This window comes from Hydra viridissima, unplaced genomic scaffold, assembly GCF_058129835.1.
Source record: "Hydra viridissima isolate aposymbiotic clone 2 unplaced genomic scaffold, HvirCarnegie_v1 scaffold_6, whole genome shotgun sequence".
Taxonomy (NCBI): Eukaryota; Metazoa; Cnidaria; class Hydrozoa; order Anthoathecata; family Hydridae; genus Hydra; species Hydra viridissima.
In genome coordinates, this window is record NW_028324305.1 from 8,445,510 (window position 1) to 8,462,814 (window position 17,305).

Below are 17,305 nucleotides of genomic sequence, written 5' to 3' on the forward strand. Positions count from 1 at the left end.
GTAAAAACGCAATTTTCACGTAAGTTTTTTTTACGAAAAAAAGTTCGTAAACTCGAAGAATTTATCGCTGTTTGTATTTTTTTTCGGCCATTGCACAGTGATTCAGAAACACTAAAAATTTGGCCAAAATATAGTTTTTTGAGTAGCGTAATTTCAATAATGTTATTAGCAAACTATTTTTTACAGTTTCTTATGATTCTAATGGTATAAAAAAATAAATACTGAAATAATAGATTTAAACGTTAATATACGTTTGATATTGATCGAAAACAGCTTTTTTTTATCATTAAAATTTTATCATTATTAAAACTAATTTTCTCCCTATATACAAAGTTTTTTATTTTAGTTTTTATAACATGCAAAGATAATAGATAATTCTATTTTAATTTATAAAAAAAATTTAAATATGTATTTATACAAGTTGTAAAAAATCCATTTAAAAAATGCTTTTTTAACGATTTTAAACTGTTTTTATGGTGCTAGGACTTTTTACCTTAGACTTCCTTCACGAAGCCAATTCTTTTTTTAAAGAGAGTTTGTATTATTCTATAAGAAACCAAAAAAGTTAGCTGCCCGAACTTGCCCCATTTGGAAATAATGTACTTTTAAAAAAATCATTTTATAGAAAACATTAGCTACTTTCATGTTTTGAGAGTTTTTCCTGACACGTCTGAACAAAACTTTGTAATTTTATTTTATTCTAGTACATAGCTTATGTAGTTATCTATGTTGTAGAATATATATATATATATATATATATATATATATATATATATATATATATATATATATATATATATATATATATATATATATATATATATATATATATATATATATATATATATATATATATATATATATATATATATATATATATGAAGACCTCAGTGGAAAACCAGCGATGTCACATTTTTGAAATTTTTGAGAACCTATTATTTTTCAAGCAAGCATATCTTATTTCATCTTTTATTTTAATTACCAAATGAAAAAACTAGTCCACTCATTAAAAAAGAGGATAAAATTAAACATGATCAAATGGAACAATCGGTGATGTCAAGGGTTACATTTGGAATAACTAAGGGTCTGCGTGTCGTTATCGGTATATCGGTATGAACCGATATTTTGAACCGATAACGATATAAAATGATAACGATATCAAACGATATAAGTTTGCCTATGAAACGATAAGTTATCGTTTGAAACGATAACCAAACGATAACTTATCGTTTAGTTATCGTTTCAAACGATAACTAAACCGATATTATCGTTTCGTATGCAAACTCATATCGTTTGATATCGTTATCGTTTCATATCGTTATCGGTTTAAAATAATAACGGTATGCAGACCCTTAGGAATAACCTGCGATGTCCGAAGTTTTTATAGTTTACGAAACGACGTGATTCCTTAATACCTCAAGTATTGGTTGAAAAAAAAGCCGCGGAAAAAAGTAAACAAAAAACAAAATGGCTTGTAATGATAGTCCGGTGCTTACAGAAAAATCAAAAAAAAGAAAGATTAATATTAATTCCAAAAATAGAAAAAAAAAAAATACACAATTTATCGAGCCACATTATTGGGGCAGACTGTTATTGTATTCGACTTGCATGTTTTAAAAATATTAGTAGTGAGGAAAGGAACGAACTAATTAAGAACTTTAATGAATATTCATCTAAAAATAGTCAGGACGCGTACTTATCGACACTAATAAAAATCCAAAACATTAACAGAAGAAGACCACGACAGAGTGCAGATAAAACTTACACAATTTTTCATATTCTTATTGTGTAAGGGTGCAAAGAGCACAATCAGCTACCGAAGTTCCAATCTGCATTAAAGATATGATGTCTTTTTTCGGAATTACAAAAGCTAGGATCGAATCAATAAGGAAATCAGTTGCTACAACTGGTTAGTAAATAGTTAAAGAAGTTATTTATAATATTTTAAGTTATGAACTAAACGATTTATATATATATATACAGTATGCGACAAAAGTGTTTACATGTTTTTGAAAAATATTCTTTTTTAAAATAAATGATTGAAATACATGTTTATATATCAATATATATATATATATACCAAAATAAAGGTAATTCATTGTAGTTTCATGTTTTGAGCCTGAATTTAAATGAATGAGAAGTGTTTATAGCAAATTATTTATTGAAACAAAATGTCAGATGTAAACAGTTTTGTCGCGCTTTATGCTATTATTAATTTTAATGCGAAATTAATACTTTGTGGCTATATTTTTAATTTGTTTAAATAAAACATATCTCAATTAGTAATAAACGGTTTATTTAAACTTAAAATTCGTAATGTAAACAACAGAAAAATTATAATTGAAAGAATGAAGAAAGTGTCGAAAGAAATTGAAAATTTAGCTGTTCAGAAGCTTAAATCAGGATTGTCTCTTCGTGAGACAGGACGAGAACTTAATATATCTTATTGTTTAGTCTATAAAATTAGGAAGCGAAACGATATAGAGGAGAAATGCAACAAAAATGGACGCAAGAAAATTTTCACTACTCGAGATCAGAGAACAATTTCTAGATTAATCATGACAAATAAAGCAAAATCAGCACACGATGTAAAGAAACAATTAAATAATGCTCAAGGTACAGTGGTAAGTACTCGAACAGTGCAGAGAGAACTCAAGAGAATTGGATTCAAGGCAAAAAAGAAGATCAAGAAACCACTACTAACACCGAAACATCGTAAACAACGATTGGAATTTGCAAAGAAGTATGAAAACTGGACTTTTGCTGAGTGGAGTAAGGTGATTTGGACAGACGAAAGCAAGATTAACTTGATTGGCTCTGATGGCATTCGATATGTATGGAAAAAAGCTGGAGAAGGAATTTCTGATCGTGACTTTATTCCAACAGTAAAATATGGCGGCGGAAAGTTGTTGTTTTGGGGATGTTTCTCTTCGTCTGGTGTTGGTAAAATCGTAAAAATTGATGGAATAATGGACGCGAAACATTATATTGACATTTTAAACAATGGCTATTTGCCTAGTTTACGAGGATGGCGAAAGCACATTCGTTCGACAAGGCAAAAATTACATTAGAATTCCTAAATTCGAAGAAATTTAAGATTCTAGAGTGGCCTGCGCAAAGTCCCGATCTTAACCCGATCGAGAATTTTTGGTCTATTGTGAAGAATCGAGTTTATAATTATGAAACAAGAGCAGCCAGTCGACAAGAATTATGGGAACGAGTTGAGTATGTTTGGAGTTCGATAACTGTTGAAGAATGCAAGAAGTTGATTGGTAGCATGCCTGCGAGAATTGCAGCAGTCATTAGAAGTCGTGGAGGCTACACAAAGTATTAATTTCGCATTAAAATTAATAATAGCATAAATCGCGACAAAACTGTTTACATCTGACATTTTGTTTCAATAAATAGTTTGCTATAAACACTTCTCATTCATTTAAATTCAGGCTCAAAACATGAAACTACAATGAATTACCTTTATTTTGGTATATATATATTGATATATAAACATTAGTGTGTCCCAAAAATACGAAAAAAAAAAAAAAAAGTTGTACACACCAAATTCTTTGTCTATACACTTATAGAAGACCACTAGTATTGAAAAAAGGTTTTTAAGATCACTTTAAGTGCTTACTGTAGAAATTTGAAAAAAGGGATTTTATTAAATATACTGATTTTTTTTTAAACTCAAATATTTCCGCTTCTTCTAAATAAAAACTTACTCTTTTAACAATTCTAATAACTGTAGTTTTTTATAGTTTAAACATCTGTAATCATTAAAAAAAATATAGGTAGCTTTGTAGTAGGATATGGTGGCAACTCAATAACTTAGTATTATCACACTTTTCTTGATCACTGTCTAAATATTAAGAACTTTTAAAAACAATATGTATATATATATATATATATATATATATATATATATATATATATATATATATATATATATATATATATATATATACAATAATTATTTGAGTATTATTTTTGTACTTTTTTGACAATTAGTTGTTTTCTTTGCAATTATTGATTTTGATTAAACCAACTTTATCTTATTTAAAATATCGACTTGTGAATACACCAACTTTGAAAGCCGCAATCTTGATTAAATAAGGTAAACAAACTTAAGCCAATCGTTTTTTTCTGATAAAAAAACAACGAATCAAACTGTTACTCTTTACAAAAGAATATTTTGCGTAGTTTATTATTACAAATTAAATATTGATAAAAATTAATTATAAAAAAATTAAAATATATTTATGTTATGGCGAAAAGAAAGAAGACTGCTAAAATAAAAAAATCCAACTATAATGTTAATTTAAACCCGCGTCGACCACTTTACATTCTCAGAAGTCCAATTTCTGTTTTTCCCATACATCAACTACCAACAAATGGAACAGTTCTACGATATTATCAGTATGTTATTACAGAAAAAAGTAAAAGGTTCAAGTCTACTCAAATTTCTCTTGCAAAACAAAGAGTGGGAGTAGGGATATGGTTTGCCATGACAAAGATTTTTGTTATGAAAGTATGGAGATATATTGCCTTAGAAAAGTTGTAAACATATGGAAATATGCTGGTTTTGGAAAGTATATAATTTCTGAAGTACAAATTGTTAAAAAATTTATTTAACTAAATAAACTGTACATTTCTATGCGAAATACAAGTTATCTTTCCTGGAACACAATTACCAAAAAAAATCACGAAAATCGGTTTGAAGAATTTCTTGAGAATTTATTTGATATTTCTCAAAACAACATAGAAGATAAAATCAAATCAGATAAAGATATGCCAAGATCGAATGATGCAGTTATAGAAGATTTGGCTTTTCTTCAAGATCAAAGAACAATGAGGAGAGGTGTAATAAGTGATAAATATGACATTGATATGCAGCAAAGAGTTGAAAGGAGAATTAAAAGGTATGAAAGAATGAGATCTTATGAAGAAAAATGTAGAGTTAATGAATATTTTGGATTGGATAGAAAAGTTGATTTTGAAATGGATGAAGTGATCTCTCATAACTCAGATGAATTTGAGGCATCAGGTAAATGATATCTCAAATTTTAACTTTAATTGAAAACTTTTAAATAGTTATTCTTAATAATGGTTTAATTAAAATTTATATTTGCTTTATAAAGTAATTACTGCTTTTTGTTACTTAGGTTCTGCTGCTCACCAATCTTCAGTTTCTAGTGATAGTGATTTAGATTTTCAAGAAAGGGGTGAAACCCAGCTTCCAACACACACAAAGCTAAAGCGTCAAAAACACTCTAAGTTGGGCTGTTCAGAAATTGCAATAGAGTTTGACAGAGACAATCTTATATTAGCTACAACACCTGTTAGTGTTAGATGCGGAATCAGCATTCGCTCACAAACAATGTTTCTAGGAGCTGTTATTAAAGCTTTAGGTGGAAATGTCAATGACTTAAATATATCTAGAAGCTCAGTAGCTAGAAGTAGATTCAAGTATATTGAAGATTTAGGTAGATTTGTTTACATTCAAAATATTTATATTCAGGGTGTTAGCTAGCCCAAAGGTGTATATTGGGGAATTCACAATGGTTTCAAAATTCCTAAAAATCAATGACTTTTTTTTTTTGATTCTTATTTTGAGTTTTTTAGGACAATTTCTTGAAAATTTCCAATATTTTCCTGAACAACAACAATAAATATTCCCAATACAGCAAAAACGTGGTATAATGTTTAATTTTGGCTAACACCCTGATATTAAAACAATCAATAGTAGTTATAAAGAGAAATAAGTTCTTTTTAATTTAGGTACCACCATCAGATCAAGCTATTATGAAGAAATGGCAGGAAAGAATTTGATCTTGCACTTTGACAGTAAGTTGGTAAAAGAAATAGAGGAAAAGTTAAAAATTACTGTTAAGAAGGAAAGGGTTGCTATATCTGTTACCAGTCCTGAATTTACTACAAAAGACGATCGCCTACTTGGAATTATACCTGTAGAGAGCACTAAAGGAAAAAATCAAGCCATTGTTATTCAAAACATTTTAGAGTACTTTGAAATAGCGGATAATATAATTGGAGTCTGTACTGATACTACATCAAGTAATACAGGTAGACAAAACGGAGCTGTAATAATAATAAGTAGAATTATTAATAAATGTTTGTTTTGGTTTATGTGTCGTCACCACATATATGAACTTCATATAAATCATGCAATACAGGCTATCACTAAAGTTAAATCTAAGGGTCCAAGTAAATCTATGTACTTGGCTTTTCAAAGAAACTGGGAAACTTCTCATGAATCTGTGAATTCAAGAGTTCCAGAACGGAAAAAATTTGATTGGAACAAGCTCGAAATACACTGCCGCTCATGGAAGTTAGGACAAAAAATATTTTTTCAAAAGAACAATATTAAAATGTAATAACGTTATAAAATTATTAACTTATATTAGTAAAATTCATGTTTATATAAAAATTAATCAAGTTAAATAAAACTTGTATAAAAAAGTTCTAAATTAAGTTTATTTTAATGTAAATACATTAAAATAACATAAATTGTACACGCAAGTAAAAGTCAGTAAAAAAGTAAAAAAATTTTAAATTAATAAACAGAGAACCCAGAAACATATTAAATTCACGTATGAACCTGTATTTTACATTATTGATTCAAATCTTTTAAGTTTGTCATTTAACTAGTATTTCTATTGTTTACTGAGTTTTTATATGCAGATATTTTGTGTATTTTGTGTTAGTGTTTTAAAAATATATAAAAAGGTGTAATTAAATTTATTTTTTTTAGTGTAAATTCAAAATATTGAAAAAAATATGCCTAAAGGTAAGCCAATAAGTGTAGAAAAAAGGGCAGCAATACTCACTTTGCTTCAAGAAGACTATACAGTTAGAAAAATAGCTGAAAAATTAAATCTTAGTAAATCAACAGTTAGCTATACAATTTGTCGATATCGAGAATCTGGAAGTTTGGAAGACAGAAATCGTCCAGGTCCTTCTCGCATAACAACAAAAACTGATGACTGTCGTATAAAAGTTATCAGTAAACGTAATCGAATGTTAACTGCTCCACAAATAACAGCTATTTTCAACTGTGATCGAGAAAAAAAAGTTTCTGTCAGTACAATCAAACGAAGGTTGCAAAAAGCTAATTTGCATGGTCGTGTTGCTATCCGAAAACCATATCTACGAAAAGGTAATCGACAGAAGAGATTCCGTTGGGCACAGTTCCACAAAAATTGGACGATGGATGAATGGAAACAAGTACTCTGGACCGATGAGTCAAAATTTGAAGTTTTCGGAAATAAGCGAAGAGTTTACGTCAGAAGATCTGCTGAAGAAAAAAATGCTAACTCAATGTCTGGTTCCAACAGTAAAATATGGTGAAGGCTCTGTGATAGTTTGGGGTTGTTTCTCTCTGGGTGGAGTGGGAGATTTGCGTAAAATCGATGGTATAATGAGAAAAGAACATTATAGAGATATCCTGGAAACAAGTGCGATCCCTTCGGGACTTCGATTAATCGGAGATAATTTTATTCTGATGCATGATAATGACCCTAAACATACTGCATTGTTATGTAGAAATTATTTAGAATCAAAAAAAGCTGAAAATGTATTACGTGTAATGACCTGGCCTCCCCAAAGCCCAGACCTCAACCCCATTGAGTTACTTTGGGATGAACTGGATAGAAAAATTAGAACTGTATGTCCAACATCAAAATCTCATTTATGGAACATTATAGAACAGGAATGGATTAATATTCAGAAAGAAACAATTAGAAAATTAATTGAAAGAATGCCGAGAATAGTTAAAGCAGTTATTAAATCAAAGGGTGGTTTTTTTGACGAAAAGAAAATTTAATTATTATAATGGTTTTTGTAAATTTTTATTACATAAAACTGACTAATAATATATTTTATATTGAAAATGTATAAAAAATATAACTTTTATTAATATAAATCAAAAATTCTATAACGTAATTACATGCTAATATTGCTTTTTTGAAAAAATCTCCATTGTCCTAACTTCCGTGAGCGGCAGTGTAGGTAGCAAGCTTCACATCTTGGCGCTAGCAGCTAAAGATTATGCAAAGTATTCATTAGAGAATAAAATTTTTCCAAGAAATGACTATAATCACCTTGTAAAATATTTGGCTTTTTATCTTGGCGTCGAATCTGATAAGCTTAAAGAATTTAAAATTCATCAACCTGGAGCTTGTCACGAAGCAAGATTTATGGCGGATGCTTTGTATATTCTTTCACTAGAGATGACATCCACTGTTATAAGCTTTTTACCTGATGAAAATAAAAAAGAAATAGAAACATGTGCCTTTATTGTTGCTGTTTGTTATGCTCCATGGTACCTTAAATCTAGATGCGCTCAACACGCTGTACTTAATGATTTTAATGCTTTTAAAGCAGCATATGTTATCAAGGATGAATTTAATGCTGATATTGGTAATGCTTTGATTAAAAGTTTTCATAAACATTCGTGGTATCTTTCTCCAGCAATAGTTGTGTTTTCACTCGTTGATTTTCACTTGGAAATGTCTGTTAAGTATCAGATTTTGAATTCGTTAATTTCTTTTCCAGTTCCAGAGCAAAAAAATATAAATATGGAAAAACCTAATCCAGTTTTAATCTTACCAAACAGCAAGCTTTCAGAACTTGTTACTGCTGATAGCTGGCTTATATTTTTACGCCTTGGAATCACAAATCAAGTTAAAGATTGGGTTTCTTCTCATCCCAACTTTTCAAAAACTGAATCATATGGTGTTTTTGAAGTTTTTGTTAAAGGACTTAGTGTAACTAATGACTGCGCTGAAAGAAACATTGGCTTAATAAACGACTTTTTAAAATATTCTCAAAAGGAAGAACAGCGCAAAAATATACTATTGATAGCAAGAGAGGAGAGAAAAAAAGTAACAAAGAATGTAACTCAAAAAGAACTTATAAATATTTAAAGCTCTCTATATGATAATATTAATATATATTAGTGGACAAAATAATCACACTGTTATTTATTTTATTTTGATATTTTGAAAAGCTAAAAAATAGAGATTTTGGAATTTTACAGTAAGCACTTAAAATGATCTGAGAGTAATTTTTTAGCATGTATTTGTCTTCTGCCTTAGTATAGACAAGGAATTTTGGGTGTACAAGAGGAGTTTTAAAAAAAAGTGTTTTTTTGTATAATTTTGGGACACCCTAATAAACATGTATTTCAATCATTTATTTTAAAAAAGAATATTTTTCAAAAACATGTAAACACTTTTGTCGCATACTGTATATATATATATATATAAATATATATATATATATATATATATATATATATATATATATATATATATATATTTGTGTATATGAATATTATGTCATTTTGTTCTTTTAGGTCGCCCTCCAATCGATGGTAGAGGCAAGCATAAAAATCGGCCACACAAAATAACCGAAAGTGACAGTAAACCTCTCCAAAAACATATATCTTCTTTCAGAGGAAGGTCATCTCATTATGCTATTGGAAAAACTAAAAAAATTTACATATCTGAAAATCTAAATGCCTCTAAAATGTTTGAACTATTCAAACATGCATACCCAACTGTTAAATTAGGATACAAAACATACAGAGTAGTTTTTAACAATAAATTTATTATTGGGTTTGGCTTTCCACGAAAATAAACTTGTTTAGCTTGTGATGAGTTCATTGTAAATATAAAACAGCTTTTAAATGCAGTTGGTCAATATATTATCAAATTTAATAAAAAAAAAAAAAGATCTTGAAACAGAGCATGATTTTCACACAAAAAAAGCTGCTTTATTTTATAACAGAAAGTCAGATGTAAAAAAACGAGCAAAAAACTCAGACATGTTTGAAGCTAGGGTAGGGTGGGGCAAGATGCCCCCTTAACAAACTTTAGCGTATATAACAAATGCTTTAACATTTTCTAGTAGTTTTTCTTTTTAATATCAAAGATTACTTATAAGAGAAGACATTGGTGAGATAAAATAACTACTTTATTACTGGTGATAAACTTTAAATTTAAAAAAACTAATAATTGTGCAAGGAGACATCTTGCCCCAGCCGTGGGGTAAGATGCTCCAAGGAGTGCATATTGCCCCAAACCTTTAAAACAGTTGTTAAAAATAACTATCAGTTAGAATAAAAGCTATTAATAGTTCTTTATAAAAACTCTTTACATTTTGTTAAAATAACTGAAATATAAACTGCAATTATTTTATGCAATTGTCTTGAAGATAAATAACTTCTTTTTGATTTATATCACTAACATAAATGTTCAAATAACATATACATGATTATGATTCACAGTAGTAGCATAAGTCCGAATCTTCTGGACCACATGAAAAGTGGTACCAAGATGTACATTTAGTACATTGTGTCCAATCATCAAATGGTGGCATATTGTATGGACAAGAGCAAATGGTGCATAGAGTTGTATCAGTGATAAAACTTTCAGAGGCAGAAACCATATCTTTCTTCCTTTTCATTTGTTTCTTTATTTCATTAGGTGTTTCTGCTTTCTGATTTTCAGGCTTCTTCACCTTTTTTGTCTTCAAGTTTATTGATTTCATTTTTTGCTTGATCACCTTATTAAGTGCAGCTTTTTCTTTACGCACTATGACAGCTTGTTGCTTTTCTTTTAAATTGTTTTCATGCTCTTCTAGTCGTTTCTTGAAAGGTGAAGAAGTAAGATTTTCAGCTGACTCTGTCTTTCTCTTTCGTTGTCCTAATACAGGAATTTTGGGACGTGGAGAAATCTTTTCCAAAATTTTTAAGGGAGACTTAAGGCCAAGACACTCATCAACAATTGGCAAAACTGCATCATCAACAGCCTTCAATTTTGCAGCAGTAAATGTTGTGCTCATGACATTTGGCAACTGTATAGGTGCAACAAGAGGCAAATTAGACAATTCACTAGATTGCTGACAGATTTCCAATGGCTCAACTTCATTAGTGAGCAAAGCTGCGTCAAAGGCTTCATCATTAAAAATAAGGTCATTTATTGGGTAATCAGAGCATCTAAACCCATTGATTGCTTTGTCAATGTTTGCAGTAAAGTTGTAGGCAGTTGCAAAAATACCTGCCATGTCAAAAAATGAAATTCTACGCCCCTGATGTGATAACATCCAGTTGCTTGCTGCTGTATTGTAGCCAACTTTCCATGGTTTAAAAAATGTACAATCTAAAGGTTGCATCTTGTGTGTACAATGAGGTGGAAGAGTTATGAGATGGATCCCATTGTCACGACAAAAGTTAATGGCCTCAAGTGTTTTGTGACTGTGATGACCATCAAGTACAATTAATTGCTCATTAATTTTAGATGCATGAGTCACAGCAACAAAATGTGTTAACCATTCAATGAATAAAGATGAATCAGTCCATCCACTGGAGCTAACTCTAATAATTGAGCCTGAAGGTGCACCAACAGCCAGCCTATCAGTCATTCGCTTACGGGGAAATATAAATAATGGTGGGACATAAGCGCCACTTGCACTCATTGCACACACAACTGTCACAGTAGCACCTCTTTCTCCACTAGTCATTTTTGAAACTTGTCGTTTGCCTTTCGTTGCAATTATTTTTCCTGGGTTATGGGCATTTGTGATTCCAGTTTCATCCATATTCCAGAGCTGTTTGGCTGAAAACTTATGTTCCTCAAATAATGACTTGTATACTGAAAAAAACTGATTTACTTTTGGTTTATTGAAGCCAATGGCTCTGCTTATACTGGTGGCTTGTGGAGTTCGAATAGAAAGTTGTGGATTGCGAGACATGAATCCTCGCAGCCAATCCACTCCTGCCATTTTTGACTCTTTATTAAAAGGATTATCAATTCCCATTTGTTTAGCAAAATCATATGCTAGGCGATGCACATCTATTGTTGTCAAGCCAAATAATGCTCTTTCCATAATCTGAACTTGTGTAACAATCTTTAATTCAAATTCTTTACTGAAAACAGGAGATTTTCCACCCAGAGACAAACCACCAAGTACTTTTACTTTTCCATCTCGATGACGATGTAATGTTTTTTTGTTAATACTAAAATCTGATGCAACATTCTTTAGACTGCAGCCTATCTTGATTGCATCTAATGCAGACTTTATTCTATTATTTGTTGCACCTCTCTGTGTTTTTTGCACATAATTTCTCACCATTATTTGTAATATTTAAATATGTATCTAAAGAAATATTAAAACCCTAAAATTTTAATTATATGAACATACAAACACATACACAGTATTGTACAATTATTTAATACATTATTACTTTATACATTACATAAAATCCATAAATTAACTCTCTTTGAGTTAAATTATGGATTGAGTTAAAAACTTACTAAAGTTACATGTACATACAAAATTACTCAAGATTATTAATAATAATACAATGTTGCAATTATTGATATGATGTTGCAAGCTAAACACAGCTCTTTTTAGTAAAAATTGTATTACACGCATGTAATAATAAATGAAGTTGTATTACATTCAACTGCTGATAAGTAATTGAATGTAATACGACTTCATTCAGCTGAATGCAAATGCATATTTGTAAAAGTTTTACAAACATGCATTGAATTGCAGCAATTGCATGTGATACAGCTTCATTTTACTTAGCATACACATTATAACATTTATCTAATATAAAGTTATTTTAAAAAGCTATTTATAAATATGTATAATAGTTATCAACATATAAACCAACATATAAACATTGTCAATTACTAAATTAGTAAACGCTTTAATGTTCTAAACACATTTTAAAAATGGTAGAAATTCCGTCAAGCCACGACGCAAGAAGCCCTTTGAGGGCATCTTACCCCACGTAACCGAGGACATCTTGCCTCATATGTAGTGAGTGCAAGTTTAATACAAATAAAATTAATTTTATTGCTCAGTTATAAACTTTCTTTACTATATATTATTGTGGGATGAATTCTCTATAAAATAACACATTCCTTACCTTAATCGCATCAGTATTGCCAATCCAATAAACATTCGAAATTAGAAGCAACTTACTAACAAAGTACTCCAAAAAGTTATAAACCGATTTAAACCTCAACTAACAGCAATATTAAAAACATTTTTTTACTCCACGATACTGTTTTAACTTTATCAATAGTATAATAAAGGAATAAAACATTGCTATTCTATGATACTCTCACAAAAGCAAAAAGACTTCTTGCCCCACGGGTCATCTTGCCCCACCCTACCCTATTGCTTTTGATTTTCAGAAGAATTTACCCTTGCCTAATAAATCAACCAACAATGTGTATTACCGAAGACAGCTTAAATTTTTATCATTTAATATGCACATCCTATCCAGTGATGAAGTATTTCTTTATACATACGATGAAACAACAGGAAAAAAAGGGAGCTGATGATGTTTGCTCTATGCTTTATCATTTTATCATTAATCATCTTTCTGACACAGTCCTTGAATTACATTTTTTTTGCGATGGATGTGCAGGACAAAACAAAAATTACACTGTGTTTTGTTTTTTGCATTGGATGGTTCACTTTCAAAAGCGTTTTAAATGTATTAAAGTGTCATTTCCTACACGAGGTCATTCCTATATGGAACGAGATCGTGACATGGCAAATGTTAATATTAATTGAAATTCCTGAGGATTGGCGTCAGATTCTTAAGAATTGAAGAAAAAAACCTTCACCTTTTAATGTTGTAAATTTTTACAATGTAAATTTTTTCAGATTTACTGATTACTTGAAACAATATTATAAGTGCGCATGTCCGATAAAAACTCGACCAGTCAGAGAACTTGTCATTCAAGATATACACCCTGCACTACTTCTCTTTCGTAACAACTGGAATGGCAATATTGAAAATACTGCTTTGGTAAAACGTAGACAAAATAATAAAACAAAAACTGCACTCAATCAGTTTAATATGTATTCCTCAGTTCGACCAATAAGTACTGCCAAGTATAACGACTTATAAGTTCTGAAGCGTCTATGTAAACCTGATAATGACAGTTTTTTTGATAATCTTGTTACTTCAAACACAGAAACACAAGATTCGGCATCAGAAGGTTCAGAGAATGATTAGAAAAATATATTTTAATTATGGTTATGTTTCTCATTAATTTAATGTTGGTCTCATTAATTTCATGAATAGTAATGCTTCTGATTAATTTGTGTTAAAAATTATGTTTTACTTAGTTTGAATTTTTAAGATAAAAAAAATCTACCGCTCCATAACAGATGTTAACAAAATGTAATAACTTCCCATAGACGTTTCAGTGGGATAACAAAAAAAAACTAACAAAGGAAAGAGCAGGGTCAACTGTCTTTAATGCACCTTACAACAAAATTCGTTGAAACCATTGAACATTTTTTTCCTCAGCCTAACAAAATACAACAATATAAGGCCAAGGGATCCAAGAGGAGTCGGTGAAAGTCTCGAATTTGGCCACATTTGGCCCAAATTTCGACGTTTTGTATGGAAATTGAGCCAAAAACGGGGTTTTGTCGCAAAATTCAGTACTTACTACTGAATTGCTTGATGCCCTTGGGCATTTTTTTGCTCAGCCTGACAGGATACAACAAAATATGGCCAAGGGATCCAAGAGGAGTCGGTGAAAGCCTCGAATTTGGCCACATTTGGCCCAAATTTCGACGTTTTGTATGGAAATTGAGCCAAAAACGGGGTTTTGTCGCCAAATCCGGTACTTGCCAGCCTCTCTGTTGATTGTCTTTGTCATTTTCGTGCTCAGCCTGATAGGTTACAACAGAATATGTCCAAAGGCTCCAAGAAATCTCGGTGAAAGGCTCCAATTTGACGAAATAATCACAGAATTGACATTACAAGCAAATTCTAAGCATTTCTGTGCATTTGTCGCAAAATTCGGTACTTACCACTGAATTGGTTGATGCCCTTGGGCATTTTTTTGCTCAGCCTGACAGAATACAACAAAATATGGCCAAGGGATCCAAGAGGAGTCGGTGAAAGCCTCGAATTTGGCCACATTTGGCCCAAATTTCGACGTTTTGTATGGAAATTGAGCCAAAAACGGGGTTTTGTCGCAAAATTCAGTACTTACCACTGAATTGGTTGATGCCCTTGGGCATTGTTTTGCTCAGCCTGACAGGATACAACAAAATATGGCCAAGGGATCCAAGAGGAGTCGGTGAAAGCCTCGAATTTGGCCACATTTGGCCCAAATTTCGACGTTTTGTATGGAAATTGAGCCAAAAACGGGATTTTGTCGCCAAATCCGGTACTTGCCAGCCTCTCTGTTGATTGTCTTTGTCATTTTCGTGCTCAGCCTGATAGGTTACAACAGAATATGTCCAAAGGCTCCAAGAAATCTCGGTGGAAGGCTCCAATTTGACGAAATAATCACAGAATTGACATTACAAGCAAATTCTAAGCATTTCTGTGCATTTGTCGCAAAATTCGGTACTTACCACTGAATTGGTTGATGCCCTTGGGCATTTTTTTGCTCAGCCTGACAGAATACAACAAAATATGGCCAAGGGATCCAAGAGGAGTCGGTGAAAGCCTCGAATTTGGCCACATTTGGCCCAAATTTCGACGTTTTGTATGGAAATTGAGCCAAAAACGGGGTTTTGTCGCAAAATTCAGTACTTACCACTGAATTGCTTAATGCCCTTGGGCATTTTTTTGCTCAGCCTGACAGGATACAACAAAATATGGCCAAGGGATCCAAGAGGAGTCGGTGAAAGCCTCGAATTTGGCCACATTTGGCCCAAATTTCGACGTTTTGTATGGAAATTGAGCCAAAAACGGGGTTTTGTCGCATAATTCAGTACTTACCACTGAATTGCTTAATGCCCTTGGGCATTTTTTTGCTCAGCCTGACAGGATACAACAAAATATGGCCAAGGGATCCAAGAGGAGTCGGTGAAAGCCTCGAATTTGGCCACATTTGGCCCAAATTTCGACGTTTTGTATGGAAATTGAGCCAAAAACGGGGTTTTGTCGCCAAATCCGGTACTTGCCAGCCTCTCTGTTGATTGTCTTTGTCATTTTCGTGCTCAGCCTGATAGGTTACAACAGAATATGTCCAAAGGCTCCAAGAAATCTCGGTGAAAGGCTCCAATTTGACGAAATAATCACAGAATTGACATTACAAGCAAATTCTAAGCATTTCTGTGCATTTGTCGCAAAATTCGGTACTTACCACTGAATTGGTTGATGCCCTTGGGCATTTTTTTGCTCAGCCTGACAGAATACAACAAAATATGGCCAAGGGATCCAAGAGGAGTCGGTGAAAGCCTTGAATTTGGCCACATTTGGCCCAAATTTCGACGTTTTGTATGGAAATTGAGCCAAAAACGGGGTTTTGTCGCAAAATTCAGTACTTACCACTGAATTGCTTGATGCCCTTGGGCATTGTTTTGCTCAGCCTGACAGGATACAACAAAATATGGCCAAGGGATCCAAGAGGAGTCGGTGAAAGCTTCGAATTTGGCCACATTTGGCCCAAATTTCGACGTTTTGTATGGAAATTGAGCCAAAAACGGGGTTTTGTCGCCAAATCCGGTACTTGCCAGCCTCTCTGTTGATTGTCTTTGTCATTTTCGTGCTCAGCCTGATAGGTTACAACAGAATATGTCCAAAGGCTCCAAGAAATCTCGGTGAAAGGCTCCAATTTGACGAAATAATCACAGAATTGACATAACAAGCAAATTCTAAGCATTTCTGTGCATTTGTCGCAAAATTCGGTACTTACCACTGAATTGGTTGATGCCCTTGGGCATTTTTTTGCTCAGCCTGACAGGATACAACAAAATATGGCCAAGGGATTCAAGAGGAGTCGGTGAAAGCCTCGAATTTGGCCACATTTGGCCCAAATTTCGACGTTTTGTATGGAAATTGAGCCAAAAACGGGGTTTTGTCGCCAAATCCGGTACTTGCCAGCCTCTCTGTTGATTGTCTTTGTCATTTTCGTGCTCAGCCTGATAGGTTACAACAGAATATGTCCAAAGGCTCCAAGAAATCTCGGTGAAAGGCTCCAATTTGACGAAATAATCACAGAATTGACATTACAAGCAAATTCTAAGCATTTCTGTGCATTTGTCGCAAAATTCGGTACTTACCACTGAATTGGTTGATGCCCTTGGGCATTTTTTTGCTCAGCCTGACAGAATACAACAAAATATGGCCAAGGGATCCAAGAGGAGTCGGTGAAAGCCTCGAATTTGGCCACATTTGGCCCAAATTTCGACGTTTTGTATGGAAATTGAGCCAAAAACGGGGTTTTGTCGCAAAATTCAGTACTTACCACTGAATTGCTTGATGCCCTTGGGCATTTTTTTGCTCAGTCTG

General features: G+C 32.1%; 1 protein-coding gene and 1 pseudogene across 1 annotated transcript; both read left to right on the forward strand.

Moving 5' to 3' along the window:
- The first annotated feature begins 1,467 nt into the window (after window positions 1-1,467).
- On the forward strand, window positions 1,468-14,059 carry LOC149886891 (uncharacterized; annotated as a pseudogene).
- Window positions 4,622-9,134, forward strand: LOC145186857 (uncharacterized). Its single transcript, XM_090091307.1, has 4 exons — window positions 4,622-5,041; window positions 5,160-5,480; window positions 5,776-6,343; window positions 8,018-9,134. Exons 1-4 carry the CDS (start codon window positions 4,651-4,653, stop codon window positions 8,937-8,939), a joined length of 2,202 nt encoding a protein of 733 aa, XP_089947433.1. The 5' UTR covers window positions 4,622-4,650; the 3' UTR covers window positions 8,940-9,134.
- Window positions 14,060-17,305: the final 3,246 nt, after the last annotated feature.

Bases quoted from the DNA above. Each gene is read 5' to 3' on its own strand.
- LOC145186857 (XM_090091307.1), top strand. From the start codon at position 4,651: ATGCGAAATACAAGTTATCTTTCCTGGAACACAATTACCAAAAAAAAT. The intron at 5,481-5,775 runs GTAGATTTGTTT...TTTTTAATTTAG, and splicing joins CAAGTATATTGAAGATTTAG to GTACCACCATCAGATCAAGC. The intron at 6,344-8,017 runs GTTAGGACAAAA...CGTGAGCGGCAG, and splicing joins ATACACTGCCGCTCATGGAA to TGTAGGTAGCAAGCTTCACA.